The sequence below is a fragment of the Caretta caretta genome, chromosome 7 (genome assembly GCF_965140235.1).
Source record: "Caretta caretta isolate rCarCar2 chromosome 7, rCarCar1.hap1, whole genome shotgun sequence".
NCBI classification, from domain to species: Eukaryota; Metazoa; Chordata; order Testudines; family Cheloniidae; genus Caretta; species Caretta caretta.
The window spans coordinates 85,970,439-85,996,292 of NC_134212.1; the positions used below are offsets into that span (position 1 = coordinate 85,970,439).

A 25,854-nucleotide genomic window follows, 5' to 3' on the forward strand; every position below is an offset into this window, starting at 1 on the left:
ACCACCACGGTACACATGACTGACACAATAAAAGCTTGTGTGCCATATCTGTAAAAACAAACAAACAAAAATAAAAACACAAGTGCAAAGAGAATACAAAAATCTTTCTGCTCCCTCTCTGAAATATTCTAGTTTTATGCACTTCATATACAGAGTCTTTTATAAAGTCAATGCTATGGTGTGAAAGAGTCAATAAAATAATTTTGTTTCATATTGTAGCTTTCATATTGAAGGTATTCAGACACTTTACAAAACAACGAGTTAAGAGATTGGTGGTAGAGCGATTCCTAGGAAAACAGAAAAGCTTGTAAGTCACCAGAAACAGTTCATGTTCTTGGAAATCAGAACTGGTTTTATTGAAAGGGAATTTGATGGTCAGGACAGCAGTGTTACTGCTTATTTTTATGAATAATGTCACAGGGCTTTTAACTTCCCTGTGTAGTCAGAACAGCTTGGCAGAAGTGACCTCTGTTCAATCTCTCTTCCACATGCTGGCCCAGGGGCTATGAACTGAAGAAATCAGCTCAGTTTCTGGTGCTGAACTCAAATATGTGACTTTCTTAGCCAAGGCCAACAGTACAACCAACTAAACCATACTGACAAAGTAATGGAGTTACTAAACAGGATAGGATACTGTATCATAGAGCCTAATTCTGCAAGCTGCTAAACTCCCTTGACTCCCACTGAAATCAATGAATTCCACACAGTTACATCCATACTTACTACTGTGTCATTTCTCATATGCAAATGCTGCTCTAATGCGAAAGCTACTGAACCAGCATATTTTATAAAAGCAAGAAAATGCACATATATTCATCAGTCAATTTAGAAAGAATATTACAGATACAGATATCAGGAAACCTAGTGCTCACATATATCCAGATTTTTATTTGCATGTTCTTTAAACTCCAGACGCATTACCAAACCCTATATTCGTTACCTACAAATTGAATGTATTCCTTTACTTTTGAACGTCAAAAGTAATGCCAAACTCACACTTTTTTTGTCATTGGCACCCCCTTCATATTAGATTAATCCTTTCTTTGAACATTTCAACTTTTGTGTTTCAAAAGGGCTTTTGGTTTTGTAGGAAGACTTCCCCTGACATCACAAGCAAAATATGGATTTAAAGATTCATGTGTTGCTTATTTGCGGATGAAAAAGAAAAACGAAGCTACATTAGGCCTTTTAGTTTGTAGAGAAAAGCTCAGAGAATTGTCCCTTGACCCTGATCTCAGTTAATCAACAAGCAACCATAAAGCTGAAAAATTACTAATGCTGTGAAATTTTTGGGGTGTGTGGGGAAAAGAGCAACAAACACAAGACACATGTAACAAGCAATCAAAGATCTCACAGATCATTTTTGTGGTGTTACCTGAATTTGCAGAGTAATAGTCTGACTTGCAACATAGGACCCTATAAAGAAGCATTTACTCAAAGCCTTCTTTGACCGGCTGCAATACATTATTTATCTGCAAATTGCTGCAGAACTGGCTCTATTTACTGTTCTGGAGAAAGAAAAGGAGTACTTGTGGCACCTTAGAGAAGAACAAATTTATTTGAGCATAAGCTTTCGTGAGCTACAGCTCACTTAATCGGATGCATTCAGTGGCTGTAGCTCACGAAAGCTTATGCTCAAATAAACTAGTTCGTCTCTAAGGTGCCACAAGTCCTCCTTTTCTTTTTGCGAATACAGACTACCACAGCTGCTACTCTGAAACCTGTTCTGGAGAAGAAATCCATCTGGATTTTTGTAAAGGTGCATAGTTAGTATGCATGATAGAGGTGAAAAGATTTTCCCTCTTTTCCTATCATCCTCAGCCACCTCTCCACCAAAAAAGGAAAGAAAAAGATTTTAAATGTAAAATAAGAGGTTTTAATGTTTATAAGGGCACCAAATTATTAGCAAACATCATCTACAGCAGGAAACATGAGTTCCTAAAGGCTATTCCATCTTTCAGGTATGCAAGTCTCTCTCTCAAATAAACGTATGTACTGACCAAGTTTTCTTTGTAGCTGTATATATATAGCAGTATATACAGAACAAGCACGCATGAGTACAAAGCATTTGATTTAGCAAGAGAAGTCCCAGAGTATTTTAGATTTAGTCTACAGGATTTACTGTTCTGAAATCCATGATGAACTGCTCAGTAGTATTAAGGAAGCCATTGGGTTATTTAGTAAATGGTTTAATAGCTTTGGTAAAAATTAGTTGTGGCAGCTGCTGGAATGCTAAGGGAAGGTGGCAGAGGTCTCCAATAGCAGAGGAAAGAAAAAAATGAAGCGGAGAAGAGGGCAGACATTAAGGGAGGGGGAAGGACAGAAACCCAGATTGGAAGGGAGGAGTTAGGAGAAGCAATAAGGAAGTCCATAATGGGTAGAAGTGCGTGGTAGGAGGAGGGAGTGAAGAGGCTCCGAACAGCTGTATGACAGGTAGAACAGAAGCCTGGAGCAGCCAGAAAACATTGGGAGAATAGACAACTGCAATATCTAAGCAGATGAAATATGGAGCGTCTTGAACGCTTTGGGAGAACGGCTGGAGAAAATGACTGTTGCCTCAGCTTATCAGAAAGTGCTTGAGATTTCCTCTTTAGAGACACAGTCCTGCTCTTGCTATTTGGTGCTGTGCCATTGCATCTCTTTAGTTAAACAGACTATCATGAATTTGCGCACAAAGCCTATTAACTGATCTTAGTAAATTTATGGCGATTCATGTCCATATAGCAGAAAGCACAATGGAGCCCTCATGTCCTGAACTCATATTCAGACACAGAAACCCAAATTATCATTTCTTTTAACCTATTGAGCATGAACAGTATGCAAACAATTTAAACCCCTAAAAGCAAAAACTCCAGCACCTAACTCTACGATGAACACTAAAGAGAAAGACTAGGATGGAAATACCCTCAAAATTTCACTATAAGTGGCTGAAACATGTCAGTCAAAACAACTTGGTTCTCTTTTTTGTTTTAAGAAAATCTATGCAAGAAAAGAATCTATTTCTAAGGAAGAAAAGACTAGTAATACTTTGAATGCCTTCACAGTTCACATATTCTCCTTCTACTTCCTGGGACAAGTTTAAGTAAATCTTTAGTAACAGGGTTAAAATTTAAGATTTGTCAGTGCAAGTGAAATCCTGGTGGAGTCCAGGCGTTTGAGAAATATTTCTGCCATATTACTGACCTTGACATTGCACTGCAGTCTAGGGGGGGAAAAGTTAATTCCAGCCTCTCTAGCAGTTTTACACACTTTAATGAGCAATTTAAAAAGTTATGTAAAGGAGTGCTACACCTTTAGCTTTGAATTAAAGTAACTTTGCTTGCAAGAAATGATCCCCGGCTAGCCTCTTCTCCTACATCTCCAAAAAGCAGCATTTTGGGACTTCATAAGATGAGGAAGGGGAAAGAAGAGAAATTAGCGTTAACACTGTAATTGAATACTTCAGAGTATTTTTAAATGGACTGATGGGATGGGGACATGGTGATAACAAGGATTTTCCAATGGCAGTTAGGTTGACATTCAATAGGAGCAATGTGCCTAACTGCCATTGACAACCTCGCCATGGCATGTTTGGTTAAATTAAAAGACAAAAATTTATTTCAAACTTTATTTAAGTGGTTCAGACAAACTACAGGTCCCAGAACTCATTTGCAACACTACATGGAAACCCACCATACCATTAGAGACAAAATGGACCCCGGCTCCATATACATTAAACATGGACTAGTGTCCTGTTTGGAACTGTCTCTAGTGCTTTGTTAAGGGAAAAGATGCAGGGCTTTTACCTTAATTTTCTTCTATTACAACAAGGCCTCAGGAAAAGGGGAAGAAAGAAAAGAAAGCTTCTTCCTTCTACCCAGAAATGAAACACAACACCACACAACACACATATAGCTACGGTAAATAAAAGTCATCTTACAGTCAGAAGTTGAACACACATCACATGGCACTCACTATAATAAAACCCACACTCCTACTTACAAAAAGAAAAAGGAGTACTTGTGGCACCTTAGAGACTAACCAATTTATTTGAGCATAAGCTTTCGTGAGCTACAGCTCACTTCATCGGATACATACTGTGGAAAATGTAGAAGATCTTTTTATACACTCTTTTCCTCCCTCTATCTTCATTTACTTATTTGAAACTTTTAAACCATAACAAGATGGAACATTGTATAGTTTCTAGGCAAGAAGAAGACACCACACCTCTACTACTATATTAATTTATAAAATATTACAGTCGAATAGCTCTGCAGTCACATTTAGTTCTTAGAATAGAATGGGCATTTTGAGCTCTCCATTCTACTAGCTTTCAATCTGGAAGCACAAATAATATTCTCCATGCAACAGATACATAAAATAATTGTATAAATATACAGAACCTCTGCTGCCTGTTACCTAATTTATGTTTAGTCTCCATTTGACTTTGTTGCTCAATTTACCAAGCAAACTAAGTTTGTTTTTTAAACTTCTTTCAGTACTTCCAAATTCAATCTAACAATGAGAATCAAGTTGACATTCTGCTTCCTACATCATTACTGCAGCAATATCAAAATCAGCAGCTAAAACAGTGACTTTTAGTGAAGATGTAGGAAGCTGACCTAGGACAGCTGTGTCTTCAGAATTTAAAGTGAATCTATAAGATGGAAGACACTGAAATATTTTGTTTAAATAAAATAAGGACAACAATGAATGTCAAACAAATTTCATACATGAGAGTTTATTCCTTTTCAAAGCTGAATGCTTCAAACTTTGGAAACCAAAACTGCTGGTTATTTAAAGAGATGACAATCTCTAATGAGGTTTAAAAAAAGGAATCCAGTCATTTTGTTCACTATTTGCTCATCGGTTTTCCGCAATTACTGAAATACTGTGGCAGATTTGTGGATCCTGCACAGTATCCACTTAGGAACCATATTGGATTTTCTCAGAAGACGAAAATCCTGCAGCCTCACTGGAGCTTTCATAAGCTTTGTTTGCATTTAAACATCATAATTTGGACATTATGAATGAGTAAACGTGTATTTCAAAATAAAAATGAAATCTCTGAAGCTTCCAAAATTGCTGTGGTGATTCCTTCCCTTCACAGAGTCTGGGACAGCAGCTGGGCAAAGGCTGGTTATCAGTACACTCCAGTCTCCTGTAGTTTGACCATTGGGATTACAGAGGTCTTCAGTAAGTAAACTAAAGGGGTGTGTGTGGGTGGGTGTGTGTGTGAGAGAGAGAGAGAGAGAGAGAGAGAATGAACAAAGGTGCTCTATTCTAATTAGCCTGGTCTTCAGTCAATGATGTTAAAATCCACTGTTTGACAATGCAATTAATATATATTATATATATATATATATAAATATAAAATTGAGTTATATTTTCAGAGGTTCCAAGAAACTGCTACTACCATTTATGTTAGCTGGAGTTGTCAATGCTCAGTATCTCTAGAAATCTAGCACCAGATGTCCTAAAAACTGAAATTGCAGCATCCTTTCATAAATCAACATAAATGAGGTTGGTTTTATAACACCAAAAGCTTTGATTTACACAAACAATTTAATAAAGAAAAAGGAAGCAAGTAGTTATTAGTATAACTGTATTTAGATGTCAATTTCAGCTGGACACAGAACTCTTCACTTCCTGTTCTACCTTTTTCCTGTAATTTTGCTAAATATCTACAATATCTAGTCTAACATATAAAGATAAACAGATTGCATGATGGTTGGCCTGCTATAAAGATGACCACATTAGTAATACAACCAACACAAACTCATGAGCAGCAAAGCTACAAATGAACTGTGGAGTTCATCACAAAAGAGCTCCAAGAACTTTTAAACCACTCTATGTATTTTGTATAAAACATGTTTAAAAGCATCTCGGGAAGTTCCAATTACGTGTTTTTAAATTATTTTTGTACCTCGCAAACTGTGAAGTCATATTTTGTATATCTTAGTTACCGTGAGCCCAATCGTACAGGACTTCTACAATTTTCTGTATGTACAGGTGTAACGATTTTAAGATCCAATATACAGGGCTAGAAGATGTCACTGTCTTTCCTGACCTCAACATAAAAAGTTACTGAAATTATTATCAGCAAAATTCAGAATCCACAACCTGCCCCAAACATCTTAATTTGACATTTAGTAAAGTAGCAAATTAATACTTATGATTTGAAGTATAACTTTCAAATGATTAAACTAAAAATGTGCAAAAAAATGTGTGTTGCCCATAACTTTCTGTTATCCCTGCTGTGTGTTTGAGTAAGGCCACGTCTACATTAGAAAGCTTACAGCAGTGCAGCTGTAATGACACAGCTGTGCTGCTGTAAGATCTCTTGTGTAGCAGCTCTATGCCGACGGGAGAGAGCTCTCCCGTCGACATAACTAAACCACCCGCAATGACAGGCGGTAGCTATGTTGCTGGGAGAAGCTTTCCCACCACTATAGCCCTGTGCATACTACCACTTATGCCAGTGAAGCTGATTTTGCTCAGGCACACCCCCTGAGCACCATAAGTTTTGCCAACATAAGTGGTTGTGTAGGCAAGGCCCAAGAGTTTGTCTTTCAAGCAAACTCCAGTCTTCTCCTTAAGGATTAATTTGGGTGGGAAAAGGCCTCCGGTTGGTCTTTTAGTCTACCATACTGTGACTGGATTAATGTAACTGTGTCCTCTGATAAATTGGTGTAAAGTATCTCCAGTGAAGATAAATTAACCACTCAAATGTCACCTTCCTTTCCTAATGGTTCTGAACAGTTAGAGAAGTATTCTAATATTTTACTTAAATTTTCCCTGTTGCAATTTAGGCTCATTACTACTTGTTCTACCCTTACTGATTGATTATAATTAGTGGTCCCAGTCTTCTTTTTAGCAAATCTTTATGTTTACTGAGAGAATTATGTCTCCCTTCTGTCTTTCCTTTAAGATGCACATGCCCAGGTCTCATAACTTTTCCTCAGTCTTATTTTTAAAGCCTTTAATCAGTTTTGCTATTCGACCCTGAATTCTTTCCAGTTTTTGGCTATGTGGTACAAAAACTCAACACCAGGCTCCAACTAATCCCTAACCAATGCACAGAAATTATTCTGATTGTTTCACATGATCCTGTCCATTGATATAACTGAATATTTCATACAGCTAATGCAGGGGTGGGCAAACTATAGCCCGCGGGACTGTCCTGCCCAGCCCCTGAGCTCCCGGCTGGGGAGGCTCACCCCTGGCCCCTCCCCCGCTGTCCCCCTTTCCCTGCAGCAACACCGCCACGCGGGCAGTGCGGCTTGCGACCGCCCACCTCCCAGGCTTTCAGATAAGCCTGTGCTGCCGCTCTGAGTGGCATGGTTAGGGTAAGGGGATGGGGGGGGGGGGGTTGGATAAGGGGCAGGAGGCCCCAGGGGGCAGTCAGGGGACAGGGGGCAGTTAGATGGGGCGGAGGTTCAGGGGGTGGGGGGTGCTCAGGAGACAAGGAACGGGGGAGTTGGATGGGGGTGGGGACCTGGGGAATCCGGGGGGATTGGATGGGGGTGGGGTCCTGGGAGGGCAGTTAGGGGACAGGGAGCAGGGGGGGTTGGATAGGTGTGGGAGTCCCGGGGGGCCTGTCAGGGGGAAGGGGTGAGGATTGGGGTTGGAGCAATCAGGGGACAGAGAGCGGGGGGGTTGCATAGGGTGTGGGGTCCTGGGGAGGTGGTTAGGGGCAGGGGGTCCCAGGAGGGGGCGGTCAGGGGACAAGGAGTGGGGGAGGGGTTGGATGGGTTGGGAGTTCTGAGGGGGGCAGTCAGGGGCTGTTTGGGGAGGCACAGCCTTCCCTACCCAGCCCTCCATACCGTTTCGCAACCCGATGTGGCCCTCGGGCCAAAAAGTTTGCCCACCCCTGAGCTAATGCAATAATAACTGCCTAGACCAGACCCCTTTTTACAACTGCTGCCTGGTTAGCATTCCCCATTTTCCATATTTGTAGGATTGGTTGCACTTCCTTACAAAAAGCATTTTATAGTTGTCTGAAATAAATCTAGTTGTGTTTAGTACAGCTCATTTTTAACTGGTAGAGACTACTAAATTCTAACTATCATTTATGATATCTCCAAATCTGATTATCATGCTCTCCATTAAGACCATAATATGCTGTAATGGCATTGAAACTACTATGGACCTATGTGGGACCCCACTCAGCAACTCCTCCCAGCTTGACACTGACTCATTAATAATTGATGGCCTGAGCCATCCCCACATGCAGGAGCTGGTTCTGGGAAGGAAATCTCACAGACTCCTCTCCCTCCCCTACTGATCCTTGTGGAACCCAAGGTCAGGGGGCTCCACATAAAAGATAAACTAACCTTTTACTGGGAATTCCTGAGATCAGAAGGGGAGCGTTCTCCAAGATCTACCATCAGTCTACCCACTTCTACTCTCAGCCTCCCCAATCTTAGCTTCCTCCAGCATAGATCCTGAACATGGGGAGTGACATCAGGAGGTCCAGGGTGGGACTGGACAATCCATGATAGGGCCAGAGGACTTCCCCATTTCATGTGGCAGAGGACAATCTGCATGAACAGTCCTCTCCACGCACAGACCTGTCCTCCCCATAAGCATATGTTCAGTTTTCTTCAGTATTGTGTCATCCATGTTGTAGCTCCAGCTAATTCACAACTGCACACTAGGTTTTTCTTATCCAAGCTAAGAGAAGAAGCTCACAGGCAATATAATAGTAATTAAACATCCATACCAAACTGTTATGTTTCTTCCCTTAAGTGCTTAAAAATCAACTATTTTATTAATTGTCCTATCAACATACCAAGTATTAAAATTCAGCTTACTGCTTTAATTCTCTGGCTCTCACTCTTGGAATAGGCACTGTTTGTCCTTTTCCACCTCTTGGGACCTCTGCTGTCTTAGCAATAACCATCAGCACAGGCACGAGCCCTGCATCTTCCTTTAGCACTCCAGAGTAGAATTCATCAAATCTAGCAGACTGGAATACATTCAAATAGCTACACATAATTTAGTCTATTTCTTCCTGATTCTTTGCCAGAACCTCATCCATTCCACTTTTTAATCTGCTGCTGTCTCCTCCCTGTTAAAAATGAAAGTTAATTTCAAGATTTCTATGCTTAATATCCCTCCCACTAACTAGACCATGGTTGGAATGCTGTGCACTTTAAGAAAACATTTTTAATATTTGTTTTTCCCTCCCCTACATAGTCCAATGGCATATCTCAATAGACTGAAAATATATCCGAATATTTTTCTGTGTCATCGCAGATGCCCGCAGCTGACATCACTGGATGATGGCTTAGCATGATTTGGGTCTTGTCTTCACTATCAAATGAAAGCTCTGTAACCAGGTTAGGGGACAAATATGTTATCACTGAGCACTTTGATAATTTACTCATAGCACAGGAGGCCCCAACTCACTTCCTCATTAACTATCCAGTTCAACTTTAATAGAAAGTAAAGCAAAGACAAATACTTTATAGATACTTTTGCATTTCACATTTGAAGAGCAGATCTACACTAGCTTTACTATTCTTTCTTCTTAACAGAGGCAATCTAAAACTTCAGAAATCTGCAGAAGAGCAATTCTCCTGCACACTTGGGCAAGCTCTAGAAGGGAGTGCTTGGTTATAGCTCAGTCACTAAACTGATGAATCTCTTAATTGGCTGAGCTGTAAGGCATTCTCTGGTAATTTATCCTGAAAAAATACATTGTACGACCCATTCTCCACTGAAAGTAATTTATGCAAAATCATTTATACACAGGATATTCATCATAAATTACATGTTCTGATAAATTAATGTGACCTAAAATATTGCAGGAAAAACATCACAATTTAAATACATACTGTTAAGACTAACGGTGTTCATAAATCCAAAATTTGCACACTAATAAAATATAACCCTTGCTTTAGATTTTGGAATAATCTAATAAGGGGATACCAACACTTTCATCATTTGAAGTTTCAGTCATCAAAACTTGAGGTGACAAATGATTTAATCACTCAACCAGCAGGTCATCAAGAGCAAGTGTCGAACAGATTTGACAACTAAGAGCCCATCAAATTCATTTGTCATCAAAACTATTTGTCATGTTAGCTGATGTTTCTACTAAAAGGAACAATGTTGACATTTAAATCATTATACACTAGCTTTCAGAGTTTTAAACACTATTGACAGACGAGGCAGTCCACAACTCTCGGAATCATTTTTCAGGCCACCTCAGATTCAGGAGGACAACAATGTGAACTTTTCTGACGGTTTACTTCATAGCTACCACATTAGTGATTTAAAGAATATTAATAGCAATCCTCGGGGCTAGAAGTGATTTTTTTTAAATGAAAGCTTAAATTCTAGAATATTTGACAACAAATATATGGAACTACAAAAATATTGAAGGCAATCATTGCAACAGAGACAGAAAGAGTTATTACTCATTATGTGAACAAATGAAAAAAAATGACCCATAAATAAACTTTAACATTCTCTGAATTGGCTGAACTTTAACATTCTCTGAATGTAGAAATGAGGGAGTTTTTCAGTCAAAAAACAAAAGAACTTCAAGAATTTATTTTCTGGAGGAATCTAAAAAAGCTAGAAGCACCACAAAACTTTTGTAGGTGGCCATTTTAAACTGTTTATAACTCGGGCTAACATGTAACTGAGTATAAAACAAATGTTCAGAGAATCTTAAACAGTAAGTGCCATCAATTGGGGAAGAATACATGGTATTCATCAGACATAACAAAAAAGTTTAACTTCTGTGTGCAAATCTCAACCCAATCTAAGGCTTTGTCTACACTAGCACTTTTGTTGGCAAAACTTTTGACAGTAAAGGGCGTGAAAAAAGCCACCCTCCCAACCTACGTAAGTTTCACCAACAAAAGCGCCAGTGTGGACAGCGATACGTCAGTGGAAGACGCTCTCCTGCCAACATAGCTACTGCTGCTCGTTGAGGGTGGTTAATTATGTTGACGGGAGAGCTCTCTCCCATCAGCATACAGCAGCTACACAGGAGACCTTACTGTGGTACAGCTGCAACAGTACAATATGCTGCTGTAAGGTCCGTAGTGTAGACATAGCCTAACTATGCTAGCTATAAAGTGGCTCCAAACAATAATTAGCACTTATACAGCATCTTTATGTCAAATCATTTTAAGGATTAATTCAATCTTTATAAACACTCTGGTGAATTAAGTATTATATTTAGGGCTGTCGACTAATTGCAGTTAACTCACGTGATTAACTCAAAAAAATTAATTGTGATTAAAAAATTAATCGCGTTTGACAGCAGTTTTAATCACACTTATAACAATAGAATACCAATTGAAATTTATTAAATTTTTTGGATGTTTTCCTACATTTTCAATATTGATTTCAATTACAACACAGAATACAAAGTGCACAGTGCTCACTTTATATTATTTTTAATTACAAATATTTGCACTGTAAAAATGATAAACAAAAGAAATAGTATTTTTCAATTCACCTCATACAAGTATTGAAGTGCAATCTCTATCATGAAAGTGTAACTTACAAATGCAGATTTTTTTTTGGTTACATAACTGCACTCAAAAACGAAACAATGTAAAACTTTAGAGCTTACAAGTCCATTCAGTCGAACTTCTTATTCTGCCAGTCGCTAAGACAAACAAGTTTGTTTACATTGACAGGAGATACTGCTGCCTGATTCTTATTTAGAATGTCACCTGAAAGTGAGAACAGGCATTTGCATAGCACTTTTGTAGCTGGCATTGCAAGGTATTTACATGCCAGATACGCTAAACATTCGTATGCCCCTTCATGCTTTGGCCACCATACCAGAGGACATGCTCCCAGGCTGATCACACTTGTTAAAAAAAAATGCGTTAATTAAATTTTGACTGAACTCCTTGGGGGAGAATAGTATGTCTCCTGCTCTGTTTTCCCTGCATTCTGCCATTTATTTCATATTACAGCAGTCTCGGATGATGACCCAGCACATGTTGTTCATTTTAAGAACACTTTCACTGCAGATTTTGACAAAATGCAAAAAAGGTACCAATGTGAGATTTCTAAAGATAGCTAGAGCACTCAACCCAAGGTTTAAGAATCTGAAGTGCCTTCCAAAATCTGAGAGGGACAAGGTGTGGAGCATGCTTTCAGAAGTTTTAAAAGAGCAGCACTCCGATGCGGAAACTACAGAACCCAAACCATCAAAAAGAAAATCAACCGTCTGCTGGTGGCATCTGACTCAGACGATGAAAGTGAACATGAGTCAGTCTGCACTGCTTTGGATCGTTATCAAGCAGAACCCATCTTCAGCATGAACATGTCCTCTGGAATGGTGGTTGAAGATGGAGACATATGAATCTTTAGCGCATCTGGCATATACATATCTTGCAACACTGGCTAGGACAGTGCCACGCGAATGCCTGTTCTCACTTTCAGGTGACACTGTAAACAAGAAGCAGGCAGCATTATCTCCTGTAAATGTAAACAAACTTGTTTGTCTGAGTGACTGGCTGAATAAGAAGTAGGACTGAGTGGACTTGCAGGCTCTAAAGTTTTACATTTTGTTTTGTTTTGAATGCAGGGTTTTTTGTACATAATTCTACATTTGTAAGTTCAACTTTCATGACGAAGAGACTGCACTACTGTACTTGTATGAGGTGAATTAAAATACTTTTTCTTTTGTTTTCTATAGCACAAATATTTGTAATAAAAAATAAATATAAAGTGAGAACTGTACACACTTTGTATTCTGTGTTGTAATTGAAATCAATATATTTGAAAATTTAGAAAATATCCAAAAACATTTAAATAAATGGTATTCTATTATCATTTAACAGTGTGATTAATTGCGATTACTTTTTTTAATTGCTTGACAGCCCTAATTATATTCATGTTATTAATGGGGAAATGGAGGCAGTTTATGTAGCTTGCTCAAGGCCACGAGGGGTGTATACCAGTGCTACAGTTAGAACACCATTTATTACTAACACACTTTATTGCTCATTCACGTTCTTCGATAGTACCTCATTTTTCTTTTGACTGTGTTCTCCTTTCTCCCTCTCCTCTATTTTTTAAATATTTCACTTCATCAGGAGGTAAAGTTAAATCTATGTTGACGACTTCATTTCCACATAACAACCATCTGTGCACCAGAATTAACACTCTTATTATTTGTATTACTGTAGTGCCTAGGAGCCTTAGTCATGGTCCAAGACCTCATTGTGCTGGTACTGTATAAAGCAATATTGTACAAATCGGACTTCAACATAGGAACACGAAAAGCAGATGTACTGCGAGATTAATCCTTGCAACTAATTATTTAATAATCAGCACATGGAGAAGAAAATGAAAATATGGAAATTAAGTGGATCTAGTGTTAAGATAGATAGATTTACACATTTCCTGCCCCTGTACCTTCAGTGTTCAGGTTTCACTTTAAGATGTCTGAAAGTAACCGAGTCACTTCCTTATAACTCTGCAGCAATGATTATCATAGAGGGGAGAGGACTGGCAGCCTATTAACACCGTCACCACCACCACTACATGCAGTCAGCTACTACTGTTACCTGGGCCAGCATACATGAGTTTCCATCCATTTGCCAGTCATAGGTGAGCACCTGATTACTTCAAGGAGGGAAGGGGAGACAAAGGAAGGAAGGAATGGGTGAAACTGGGTAAACATATGCCAGAGTGAGTGTTTATAAATGAGAGGGAAGTGATGTGGCAAAGAAAGAGAGAGAGGAGAGATGGGCAACAGCAAGGGAGGGACATGAAAAAGGAAGCAGATTAGACTGGAGATGGAGGGAAAAGACGACAAAGCTACATAAGTATATGGACAGAAAACTAAGCAGCAGGAGAAGTGGTATACATACAGAGGGACTGGGTGGCTCATACAACTGTTGACAGGATAAAGAAACCTTTTTCTTCTTGATCACTGGTTCAGATACTGTCCTGGTCAGTAATGACCAATAGCTGTTACCATCTGATAGTTCAATGACTCACTCCATGTATATAAGAACATAAAAACGGCCATACTGGGTCAGAACAAAGTTCCATCTAGCCCAGTAGCCTGTCTTCCAACAGTGGCCAATGCCAGGTGCCCCAGAGGGAATGAACAGCACCTGTAATCATCAAGTGATCCATTCCCTGTCACCCATTCCCAGCTTCTGGCAAACAGAGGATAGGGACATGATCCCTGCTCATCCTGGCTAATAGCCATTGATGGACCTGTATTCCATAAAGTTATCTAGTTCTTTTTTGAACCCTGTTACAGTATTAGCCTTCATAACATTCTCTGGCACAGAGCTTCACAGGTTGACTGTGCACCGTGTGAAGAAATACTTCCTTTTATTCATTTTAAACCTGCTGCCTATTAATTTCATTTGGTGACCCCTAGTTCTTGTGTTATGAAGAGTAAATAACAGGCAAATATGAGGTAGGCTCCATTCAATTCCTAGTCTGAAGATTACCATATCACAGCTAATTTACGAAAACAGTTTATACACAATTTCTTTGAAGCTACAGTCTAAGATGCAAGCTACTCCAGTAGTAAGTTACACTGCAAAACTTTTTGTCTGTGTGATGGGGTGTTCACCGCACACAAGGCTTGAAAGGGTTAAGGTGGCCTAGGAGGCCAATTAAGTCCCTGGGCTGCACCTGGAGGAGAAGTCAGGGAGCAGAGATTGATTAAATAAGGCTCAGCTAGCCAGGAACAGGAGGGTCCTGTATAAATCACAGAATCAGAGAACAGAGGAGGTTGCAGAAAGGTAGGCTGTAGTCACTCCTTGAGAGGAAGGAGTTGAGAGGCTGGAAGCCAGGAAGATAGGAGAAGGCTCAGGGGACAGCAAGGAACAGGAGCACAGACCTTAGCTGCTGATTAGATGGTCCTTGAGCTGGAACCTAAAGTTGAGGGTGGGCCCGAGTTCCCCTACCAGCCAGTGGGGACATGGCACAGACCAGGCAGGGGACACTGGACTGCCTGGGATGATTCGACCTGGAAAGACTCTGGTACTCCTGGAAGGGGAAACCGCATAGTGACCTGGCCAGAGGGCTGAGTCATGAAGAGGAGGCTGTGGTTCCTGGAGCAAGAGAGGTCCGCAGGTAAGAGGACGATCAGAAAGATACCTTTGGAGATGGGGTGGGTGCAAAACCTGGCAGAACTAATCCCCAGCCTGGCCAGGGGGCGGCACCACTAGCAGTGAGTGCACCCCGTGACAGTTTGGTAAATTCAATTGGAAAAGTTACAACTGGCTTTCAAAAAACCTTTTCTCTAACTGTTTGATTTATAGATTCTTGCAGTGTTTAATAGCTTATGGCGCTCAACCAATCTGACATTGCTACACTCTTATTTCCACCACAACGGCTGGTCAATAGTCAAGAATCCAACTGAGATCAATCATCTTTTCACCCACATAAATTATAGCAGTCGGAAAACACGCTTTCATACAGTCACTAATTGTGCAGCAATCTTATTTCACTATGGTAACCATGACAGAAGATTTGTAGTAATCTGTAGGTAGGGTTTTACAAAAAACGGACCAAATATCAGTTGCAGAATTTAAAAGGTCAGAAGGGACCACCAAATTATCCAGTTTGACCCTCTATATATCACAGGCCACCAATACCACCCAGCATCTGCACTAAATCCAAGATGCAAACTTAGACCAAAATATTATAGCCTACAGGAGACTAAATTGTTATGTGCCACAGACAGTAGGAGGGACCAAGGTGCAGCAATGCCTGAGGCCTCTGCAATGGCAGGGAATTCTTAAAGTGAGATGTATCCTGAAACTCCCAGCAAGGGTGGAAATGAATCAGCGTTCTTGTGGTGCCAGCTGTCAGTACCCAGCACAGTCCAAGGAAGTGAATGATCCTCCTAGAAAACCAACTTCTGTAAGTTCATACTTGAAGAATCCCAGTATCGCCGTTTCCAGTAATCCTAAGAATGTGCAATCTCTTGGGTTCCATACCATTGGGCCCACATGTGGAGTCTTACAACTCATCACTGAGGGTTTATCAACAGCCAAGCGACACTTAATCAGTGCTCTTGTTCATCAACATGCTATTGATATGATCTGCATACAAGAAATCCCAGCAAGTGACCTCCAATCCATGCTGAAAAGGAAGGAAAAATCAACCCCAAGGTAACTGCCAATCTGACCTGGGGGAAAATTCATTCCTAATTCCATGTGATTAATTAGACCCTGAACATGTGAGCAAGAATCAGCCAGCTAAGCATGTGATAGAGAGAATGCTCAGTGACACCTCAGAAAACTGGCCCTCTGTTCCGTGTCCCATCTCCAGTCATGGCCATCTCTGATACTTCTGAGGAAAGAGACAGACAAACAAACAAAAAAACCACACACAGAGGATGTATTGGGGGGTGAACGACCCCTGACCCCTATAGGTGACCATCTGAAGCATGAACTTTAGGAACATAAGACACCGGATGAAATTCCAATAAGGGCAAATGCAAAGTACGGCACTTAGGAAGGAACAATCAGCTACACACATGCAAAACGGGAAATGACTGCCTAGGAAGGAGTACTGTGGAAAGGGATCTGGGGGGTCATACTGGATCACAAGTTAAATATGAATCAGTGTAACCATGTTGCAAAAAAACCCGCAAACAACATTCTGGGATGCATTAGCGGGAGTATTGTAAGCAAGACACAAGAAGTAATTCTTCCGCTGTACTCCACCCTGATTAGGCCTCAACTGGAGTACTGTGTCCAGTTCTGGGCGCCACATTCTAGGAAACATGTGGACAAATGGAGAAAGTCCAGGGGAGAGCAACAAAAATGATAAAAGGTCTAGAGAACATGACCTATGAGAGAAAGATTGAAAAAAACTGGGTTTGTTTAGTCTGGAGAAGAGAAGGGATATGAAAACAGTTTTCAAGTACATAAAAGGCTGTTACAAGGAGGAGGGAGAAAAATTGTTCTCCTTAACTTCTGAGGATAGGACAAGGAGCAATGGGCTTAAATTTCAGTTTATTCCCATTTTTTCTTGAGCCAACATTGTCCTTTAACTTAAATAGTTCTTCATCCTCTATGGTGTTTACTCTCTGGATGTATTTATACAGAGCAACCATATCCCCTCTCAGTCTTCTTTCTGAGAGACTACACAAGTAGAGTTCTTCCAGCTTCTTCTCAAAAGATAGCCCTTTCATTTCCCCTAGTCATCCTAGTAGCTCTTCTCTGCACCTGTTTCAGTTTGAATTAATCTTTCTTGACCATAGGTGATAAGAATTGTAAACAATATTTCAGATGACATTTTACAGGGTGTAATGGTGGTTATTTGTAAGACCTGGCAAAAGAATGAAGAATTCATCTGAGTCACCCTAACTTCAGGAACTGGAACCCAGCATAAGGATGTAAAGTATTTACTTCTGATTCAAGCTGGCTTCTTGTTAGCTCCAGCCAGGATATAAGGTTTGGAGTATCTTTCTGGGACAGAGGCGATACAGCAGGAGAGCCCCAAGAACAGCTGAACTTGTGGAGAAGCCCGAGGCTGAAGTTTGTTGTTGTTGCTAATAGAGTTATCAATAAAGCCAAATCCTAAAAAGGGATAATTTTAGGACTCCATGCAGTGTGTGCATGTGCTCTGTTTAGAGCAAGGTGCCAATGGCGCTTCTTACAATTTGTTTTTATTAAAAATAAGCAAAGAAAAAAAGAAAATCTACTTGAGTGCCAAGACAGGCCCTGAAAACAAGGACTGTCTTCAGGGATGCAGAGTCATCCTGCAGGCTGTTGACTTCCCCCCACAGCAACCTCTTCCCTTCAAGAGAAACAGGATTTTAGGACAATGGAAATGAGGCCTGGGGTTGTAACACCATTTTCAGAAAATCCCATTGCTTTTCACTTTGTATCTCTGTTCTCCACTACTAGACAAGGAGTCTTTGACAGGGAGCAATCCTGGCACTTGCACCAGGAGCGTCTGCTGGTCCCACATTAAGTGCAAGGCCTGGCTACCATTTCCATGTACATTTGGCAGACTAATTCTGAGCCACCAAACCTATGGAACAGACTGAGTGAGTCAAAATTGGATTCCATCCCAAATGTTAGGCCATCAGGAAATAATGGCCAGTAAATTTTCCTAAAAATACCACACTAAAGCAAATTGGTGTTGGTATTCTCAAGCTATACTTCACCAATGTTTTGATGCTAGTAGCCACATCCCATTGCTAGTAATAAGGAGCCAGTTGGAAGAGAAATTAGACTAACTTTTAAGTCATTACTGGTACCAAGCATTTTAAGAGGGAGGGAGGAGACCTTCTGAAATATTAATAATAAAATGTTTAGTTCCTCTTTTAGAAACACCCAATAATAACAACAACAACGGCTGCCAGTGTCTTACCGATCTCTCTCTCCCTCTATCGCCTTACCCGTCCTCAGTGGCACCTATAAGAAAAAGCTAAGAAGCAGAAATAGTATAATGTATAATGTGAAATTGCCCTTATTTCAAATGAGTGGATCACCATCATCCAGATGGTATTATACAGGCAAAACACTGCGTATACCAACAGGATAGAGTACTTGGTTACACCACTGCTCAAGAGTAAACAGGGATGGCTCAGCTTGCTTTTTCGAAGGAGAAACATTTCAGCATTTGTCTCTTGCAGAGTGACAACAAGGGAGGAAATATCTGCATTAACTCACCATTATAATACATCATCTATCCAGTAAGAAAAAGCAACATATGGAGGGCAATCAATCAACTGCATAGTTCATACATGTTTTAATTTATATAGTGGGAACCATAAACTACATTGCATGCCAAATTCCAATTTAAAAGACTGTAACTAAGCAGTAAGGTATAAGTGGAGAGGAAAATAAATCATGGAAGTACCCAAACCACAGGAGAGTTCTATTATGTTGTTAAAAGCTTCTGTTTTTCCCCCAGCTTAGGTTACTTTTACTCTTCACATCCATGATGGAGCAAATTGCTGAGATTTTAACAAAATTATGGGAAATATAATTAAGTTTAAAAAAGTAAGCAAAAGGAGGAAGTAGAGGACTTCACTGTTCCAGTGTTTCTTAAGTGTTGTCTTGGCATTTCTCCTGTAGAGAATGAGAAACATATTCAGGCTTTACCTGATACAATTCTATTCAGAGGGGGTTTCAGCTGAAATTTTCTTGAAACGTGTGAACATTTTGATAATATAAAAAAAACCACAACAACAGGGAAGGCTATTAACTTAGCTAGAAAGAGTTCTTTCACCTTAGCAATCAGCAAAAGAAACTAACCATACAGTATGTTAAATACAATAGACGGTTTTCTGTTGGCTGAGCCCAAAGTAAGAATGTCCCTTTTTGCATTTTCCTGGAAGAAAAATCTGAGCTTCCCACTGTGAGAACAGCTGCTTTACAATTTCAAATCAGTGGTTGAAACATACATAAATCTATCCCTTTGGAGAAGTAAACAGTTTTTCTTCAAACTCTATTCTGCAGTTATAGCACTCAAAACAACCTTGAGTATTACTGATAATGATTTTTTAAACTCACTCAAAAAAAAGGCACCAGCTGATCATATATTGGAAGCGTTCCTCAGAATTGCTTGATTTCTCCTCCTCCCCCCATCTCTTTTTAAAGCAGGCAGCAGCCATGGATAATTAGGACCATATAAGAGAGTGACCCTTAGGGATTGGTTTCTGATATTGCCATAATGTGCTAGACATTTTCTAAACAGAATAAGAAGGAACATGCCTTGCCCAAAGGAGACTACTACCTAAAGACAAAAAGTCAATGCAAGGAGAAGGGGTTCAAAAATTACTCGAGAGATCAAGGTGGTGCTTTGCAGGGCTTTGGTAATACAAGGTTAAGTTATATTACTACTTTTTGAAATAAAGACAAGTTATTCATAATTACTCTTCAAACTTATATTTACAAGTCAGCTAGAAACTCCATCCGCTTCATTGCAGAAATGGGTCTTTAGGAAATACATGAATGTGAATAAAGTGATGAATGAACTCAGAAGAATGTTCCTCACATAGGAAATCACATGAACGAAACCACGGAGATGTGTGCGTGAGAAGCTGATGAATGAATGAACAAAGTTAACATCATTGGTGGAGTAGAGGAGGCAATGGTGGTGGTGGTGGGGATCATAGAAGATTAGGGTTGGAAGAGACCTCAGGAGGTCGTCTAGTCCAACCCCCTGCTCAAAGCAGGACCAACACTAACTAAATCATCCCAGCCAGGGCTTTGTCAAGCCAGGCCTTAAAAACCTCTAACGATGGAGATTCCACCACCTCCCTAAGTAACCCATTCCAGTGCTTCACCACCCTCCAAGTGAAATAGTGTTTCCTAATATCCAACCTAGACCTCTGTAGGAGCAGGATTTTATAATTGTAATATAAGAATAGAGGTACTAATGTATGTCTTGATTTCATTTTACCAGCTACCCTTTTTGAATAGCAGAAAGGAATGACCCTCTGGGACATTGGTAGGAATGCATCTAACAGACTGCCAGTGTCTATACTGATGTTAAGGTAGGGACAGACCAGAACAATCCTTATGACTATGGTCACCCTTTTGTTTTAGGATAAGTTATAATGTCTACTATGGTTTCCTACATGTATTACAAATTAGGCACTCTAGTTAAATATACATTTCATTGTTTTTAAGGTCTAGTAAGTAAAAGACAGGATCTTGTATTGTATCTATGTTAAGGAGATTCAAAATAAACTGACACTGTTTGTATTCTCAAAGATCTCTGTAAAAAGACTGTTTGTGTGAATGAGGAATGTATGAATCAGGAAAAGATAAGATGTGAAGGCCATTGTTATAGCCAGATGGTCAAGGAAAAAGGAGTAAAGAGACTTAACGACACCAGAAAATCATCAGCACACATCAATAATGAAGGAAGGGCAAGTTGACGACCGTGAGGTGAAGGCTGGCACCCCTAAAGACAGGACAATTGATTAAATCGGAACCAGGACAGGATAACCCTCTCGGAGGTGTTTTGGAATGTTTTTACATTAAAAGATACGAATTAAGGAGTAACCTGTCATAAACTGACACAGCAAAATCCATAGATTTCAACAGAGAAAAAGAACTATAAGAACAGGGTGCTTTGCCATGGGATTTTGGGTTCGTCTTGCCACTACTCTAGGAGCATCAGATCGTGACTGACAAAGCCTGACTCCCCTATAAGACCAATCTGGCTGGCCACAAGATTGATCCAGACTGGTATCTATAAGAACAGCAACTGGCAGGAGAGTGAGTGTGTGTGTGTGCGCGACTGAAAAGCATATGCTAACTGTTGTATTTTCAATAAATATGGCATATTTGCCTTCTCTCTTATAAAAGAGCCCGTGTGCTTTGTATAGCATAATACGTCCCCCACTGCAACTTGAGACCATTGCTCCTTGTTCTGCCATCTGCCACCACTGAGAACAGCCAAGCTCCATCCTCTTTGGAACCCCTCTTCAGGCAGTTGAAGGCTACAACCAAATCCCCCCTCACTTTTCTCTTCTGCAGACTAAACAAGCCCAGTTCCCTCAGCCTTTCCTTGTAAGTCACGTGTCCCAGCCCGAATCATTTTTGTTGCCCTCTGCTGGATTCTCTCCAATTTGTCCATGTCCTTTCTGTATTGGGGGGGGCCAAAACTGGACACAGTACTCCAGATGTGGCCTCACCAGTGCTGAATAGAGGGGAATAATCACTTCCCTCGATCTGCTGGCAATGCTTCTACTAATGCAGCCCAATATGCCTCCTGGGCAACAAGGGCACACTGCTGACTCATATCCAGCTTCTCATTCACTGTAATCCCCAGGTCCTTTTCTGCAGAACTGCTGCTTAGCCAGTCAGTCCCCAGCCTGTAGCAGTGCATGGGATTCTTCAAGCTTAGTGCAGGACTCTGCACTTGTCCTTGTTGAACCTCATCAGATTTCTTTTGGCCCAATCCTCCAATTTGTCTACATCACTCTGGACCCTATATCTACCCTCTAGTGTATCTACCTCTCCGCCCAGCTTAGTGTCATCTGCAAATTTGCTGAGGTGCAATCCATCCCATCATCCAGATCATGAATAAAGATGTTGAACAAAACTGGCCCCAGGACCAACCCCTGGGGCACTCCGCCTGATACCAGCTACCAACTAGACATCGAGCCATTGATCACTACCTGTTGAGCCCGATAATCTAGCCAGCTTTCTATCCAACTTATAGTCCATTCATCCAATCCATACTTTTTTAACTTGCTGGCAAGAATATTGTGGGAGACCATATCAAAAGCTTTGCTGAAGTCAAGATATATCCAATCCACTGCTTTCCCCATATTCACAGAGCCAGTTATCTAATCATAGAAGGCAATCAGGTTGGTCAAGCATGATTTGCCCTTGGTGAATCCATTCTGACTGTTCCTGATCACCTTCCTCTCCTCCAAGTGCTTCAAAATGGTTTCCTTGAGGACCTGCTCCATGATTTTTCCAGGGACTGGGGTGAGGCTGACCAGCCTGTAGTTCCCTGGGTTCTCCGTCTTTTCTTTTTAAAAGATGGGCACTATATTTGCTTTTTTCCAATTGTCCAGGACCTTCCCCAATCACCATGAGTTTTCAAAGATAATGCTCTTTCAAAGATGGCCCTGCAATCACATCAGCCAATTCCCTCAGCACCCTCGGATGTATGGAAGGCATCCAGCTTTTCTAAATAGTCCTTAACCTGTTCTTTCACCACTGAGGGCTGTTCACCTCCTCCCCATAATGTGTTGCCCAGGACAGCAGTGTGGGAGCTGACCTTGTTTGTGAAGACCAAAGCAAAAAAAAGCATTGAGTACTTCAGCTTTTTCCACATCCTCTGTCACTAGGTTGCCTCCCCCATTCATTAAGGGTCCCACACTTTCCCTGACCTTTTTCTTGTTGCTAACATACCTGTAGAAACCCTTCTTGTTACCCTTCACATCCTTTGCTAGCTGCAACTCCAGTTGTGTTTTGGCCTTCCTGATTACACCCCTGCATGCTCAAGCAATATTTTTATACTCCTCCCTAGTCATCTGTCCAAGTTTCCACTTCTTGTAAGCTTCCTTTTCGTGTTTAAGCTCACTGAAGATTTCACTGTTAAGCCAAGCTGGTCGCCTGCCATATTTGCTATTCTTTCTGCCCTTCGGGATGGTTTGTTTCTGTGCCCTCAATAAGGCTTCTTTAAAATACAGCCAGCTTTCCTGGACTACTTTTCCTCTCATATTAGCCTCCCAAGGGATCCTGCCCATCAGTTCCCTAAGGGAGTCAAAGTCTGCTTTTCTGAAGTTCAGGGTCCGTATTTTGCTACTCTCCTTTCTTCCTTTTGTGAAGATCCTGAACTCAACCATCTCATGGTCACTGCTGCCCAGGTTGCCACCCATTTCTACTTCTCCTACCAATTCTTCCCAGTTTGTAAGCAGCAGGTCAAGAGGAGAATGGCCCGTGGTTGATTCCTCCAGTAGGAAGTTGTCCCCAACAATCTCCAGAAACTTCCTGGATTGTCTGTGCACTGCTGTATTGCTCTCCCAGCTGATTGTCAGGGTGATTGAAGTCCCCCATTAGAACCTGGGCATGTGTTCTGGAAACTTAAGTTAATTGTCTGAAGAAAGCCTCGCCTACACCTCATCCTCCTGGTCCAGTGGTCTATAGCACATGCCCACCAGGACATCATCTTCGTTGCTCTCGCTTCTAAACTTAACCCAAAGACTCTCAACAGGCTTTGTCCAGTTTCGTACTGGAGCTCTGAGCAATCATACTGATCTCTTACATACAGTGCAACTCCTCCACCTTTCCTCCCCTGCCTGAACAGTTCATACCCATCCATGACAGTGCTCCATGACATGAAACAACCAAAAGCAGGTACTGGAGAGGGGCTAAGTTATGTAAGGCGTTGAGAACAGTGACAAGGGGAAGAGGGAGTTAGTGGAGGGACTATGTGGGTTAGAGTAATGGGCAAGGAAGAAATTTCAGGGACAATTTTTGCATGGCGTAGAGGGCAATGTTGGTGTTTGGAAAACTCAGGGAATATGGTGCTGTTGCAGTCACTGAGCATGAAAACCTTATTCATTTATAACCCTTATTATTGTGAAACTAGTTTCACTTTTTCCACAACTCTTAATGTTTATTTTTCTTATTTCCAACTTATACACCACAGAGGAACTATAAAATGTAGTTCGTTCTAGTCTGAAAAATGGCAGTATAAAAAATGGCATATTCCTAACTCAGTCTGCTCCCTGTGTGTATTCAGAGTCACATTTGCTGACTTTAAGGATTAATTATTTGTAATGATTAATTTAATGAGAAATTGATTACTTTTTACTTCAGTTAGCAGCGAAGAAAGAACAACTGGATTTTGTTCCTTTTTGCACATTAAACAGAATTGTTTGAGTTCATTACTGGTTTAGCTAGTTACACCTGTGCCACCTTACTGGAAGTAACTGGGCTGCAAAAGTTTAAGTGAGGAGATTATTTAGCCTGCAAAATAGTTCTTTCTGGCTGAAACATAAGACACTGCACTTGGTCACTCAGAGCCCAGGTTGAGTTTGCAGGATTACTAGTCAGAAAAATAAAGATTTTACCTTTAAAGTGAGTAGATTTTATTTGGAAATTGAGAGAAAGTGACCATGGAATTCCATAATGCTATTTTTATACTTGCTTTTCTGAGTATAGCTACATTTAAAAACCAACAGGTGCTTAAACTCATATAAATGAATATGAGCATGTGTAGACTGGGAGCTTCTTAATGCTCTCATATAATACAAGAATAGGACATTCAATTAAATTAAGTGGCAGAAAAATCCAAAATTAATGCAAAGATAGCCATTCACACAAGGCAAGTTACCCTAAGAAAGTTATTGGCACAAAATGTCACTGAAACCAAGAGTTTAGCAGGATTCCGAAAAGGACCAAACACTAAGGGTATGGCTACACTCGAAACTTCAAAGCGCGGCCGCGGGATCACTCCCGCAGCAGCGCTTTGAAGTGCGAGTGTGGTCGCGCGCCAGCGCTGGGAAAGAGCTGGGAGAGAGGGGGGGGTTTCACACCCCTGAGAGAGAAAGTTGCAGTGCTGTAATGTGCCAGTGTAGCCATAACCTTATATAAACAAGGCTATCCAGAGTTATAATAGCAATTTTTTAAAAATCCAAGAGTTCTGGAAGACATGAGCCCTCGTGATTCAGGGCACAAATCACTCTCTAACTATTGAGGATTAGATAACCTGCCCGAGTAGAGTTTATCTCATAACTGCCTATTGCGGGATCACTTGTACCTTCTTCTGAAGTACCTGGTGTTGTCGACAAGATACTGAACCACTAATCTGATTCATTATGTTAACTCCTATGTCTCAGCAGCTGCTAGAATACATTTATAGCACCAGCTCTCCCTCCTCGCCCACACCCACGCTCACCCTCATGAAGATAGCCCTCAGGTGATCACCTCAGTACACCACAATAGGGCACTCCATGACTGACCTCAGTCAGCCCCCGCCCAAAGTCAACGAATTCTCACCTCGAGCTTCAGAACATCATGCTGAAGTTTTCGCTGGAACTCTAAGAAGTTTGAGATTGTCAGCTTTCCTTTCAGATCAGATCCAAAAAAGTATGTTGTCAAGGCAGAGCTGAAGCCAGTCTTTAGAGTATTTCCTGTAGTAGAACGGTCTCTGTGACGCATTCCCATACTAGTTTGGGAGCGAATAATGCTCTGGACCTAAGCAGGAAAAAAAAAGTAGTTAGCAAGGAAAATAGCATCATAAGGAAGTACTTGTGTTGGCCAATGTATCATTGTTAACTGTGCCAACTGGTTGAAGTGTTACTCTTGACCATTTTGTCACTGTCAAGTCTGTGAAGTGGTTAGCTGTACAAAGAGGAGTTACTTTGTTACTTCAGTGCATAGGGTGGCTGGATCCTGATTTTTATTTTTTTCCAATTCT

At 40.7% G+C, this 25,854-nt stretch overlaps 1 protein-coding gene across 5 annotated transcripts in view; it reads right to left on the minus strand.

Moving 5' to 3' along the window:
• MICU1 (mitochondrial calcium uptake 1) overlaps window positions 1-25,854 on the minus strand; it is a 208,726-nt gene that overhangs the window by 60,938 nt on the left and 121,934 nt on the right. For 4 of the 5 annotated variants that reach the window (XM_075130908.1, XM_048856880.2, XM_048856881.2 and 1 more), the window contains one exon: window positions 25,434-25,631. The exons of the other annotated variant lie outside the window; for it this stretch is intronic. In XM_075130908.1, the coding sequence (XP_074987009.1) occupies window positions 25,434-25,631 (198 nt within the window). The remainder of the gene's footprint in view (window positions 1-25,433; window positions 25,632-25,854) is intronic. 5 annotated transcript variants of the gene reach the window in all.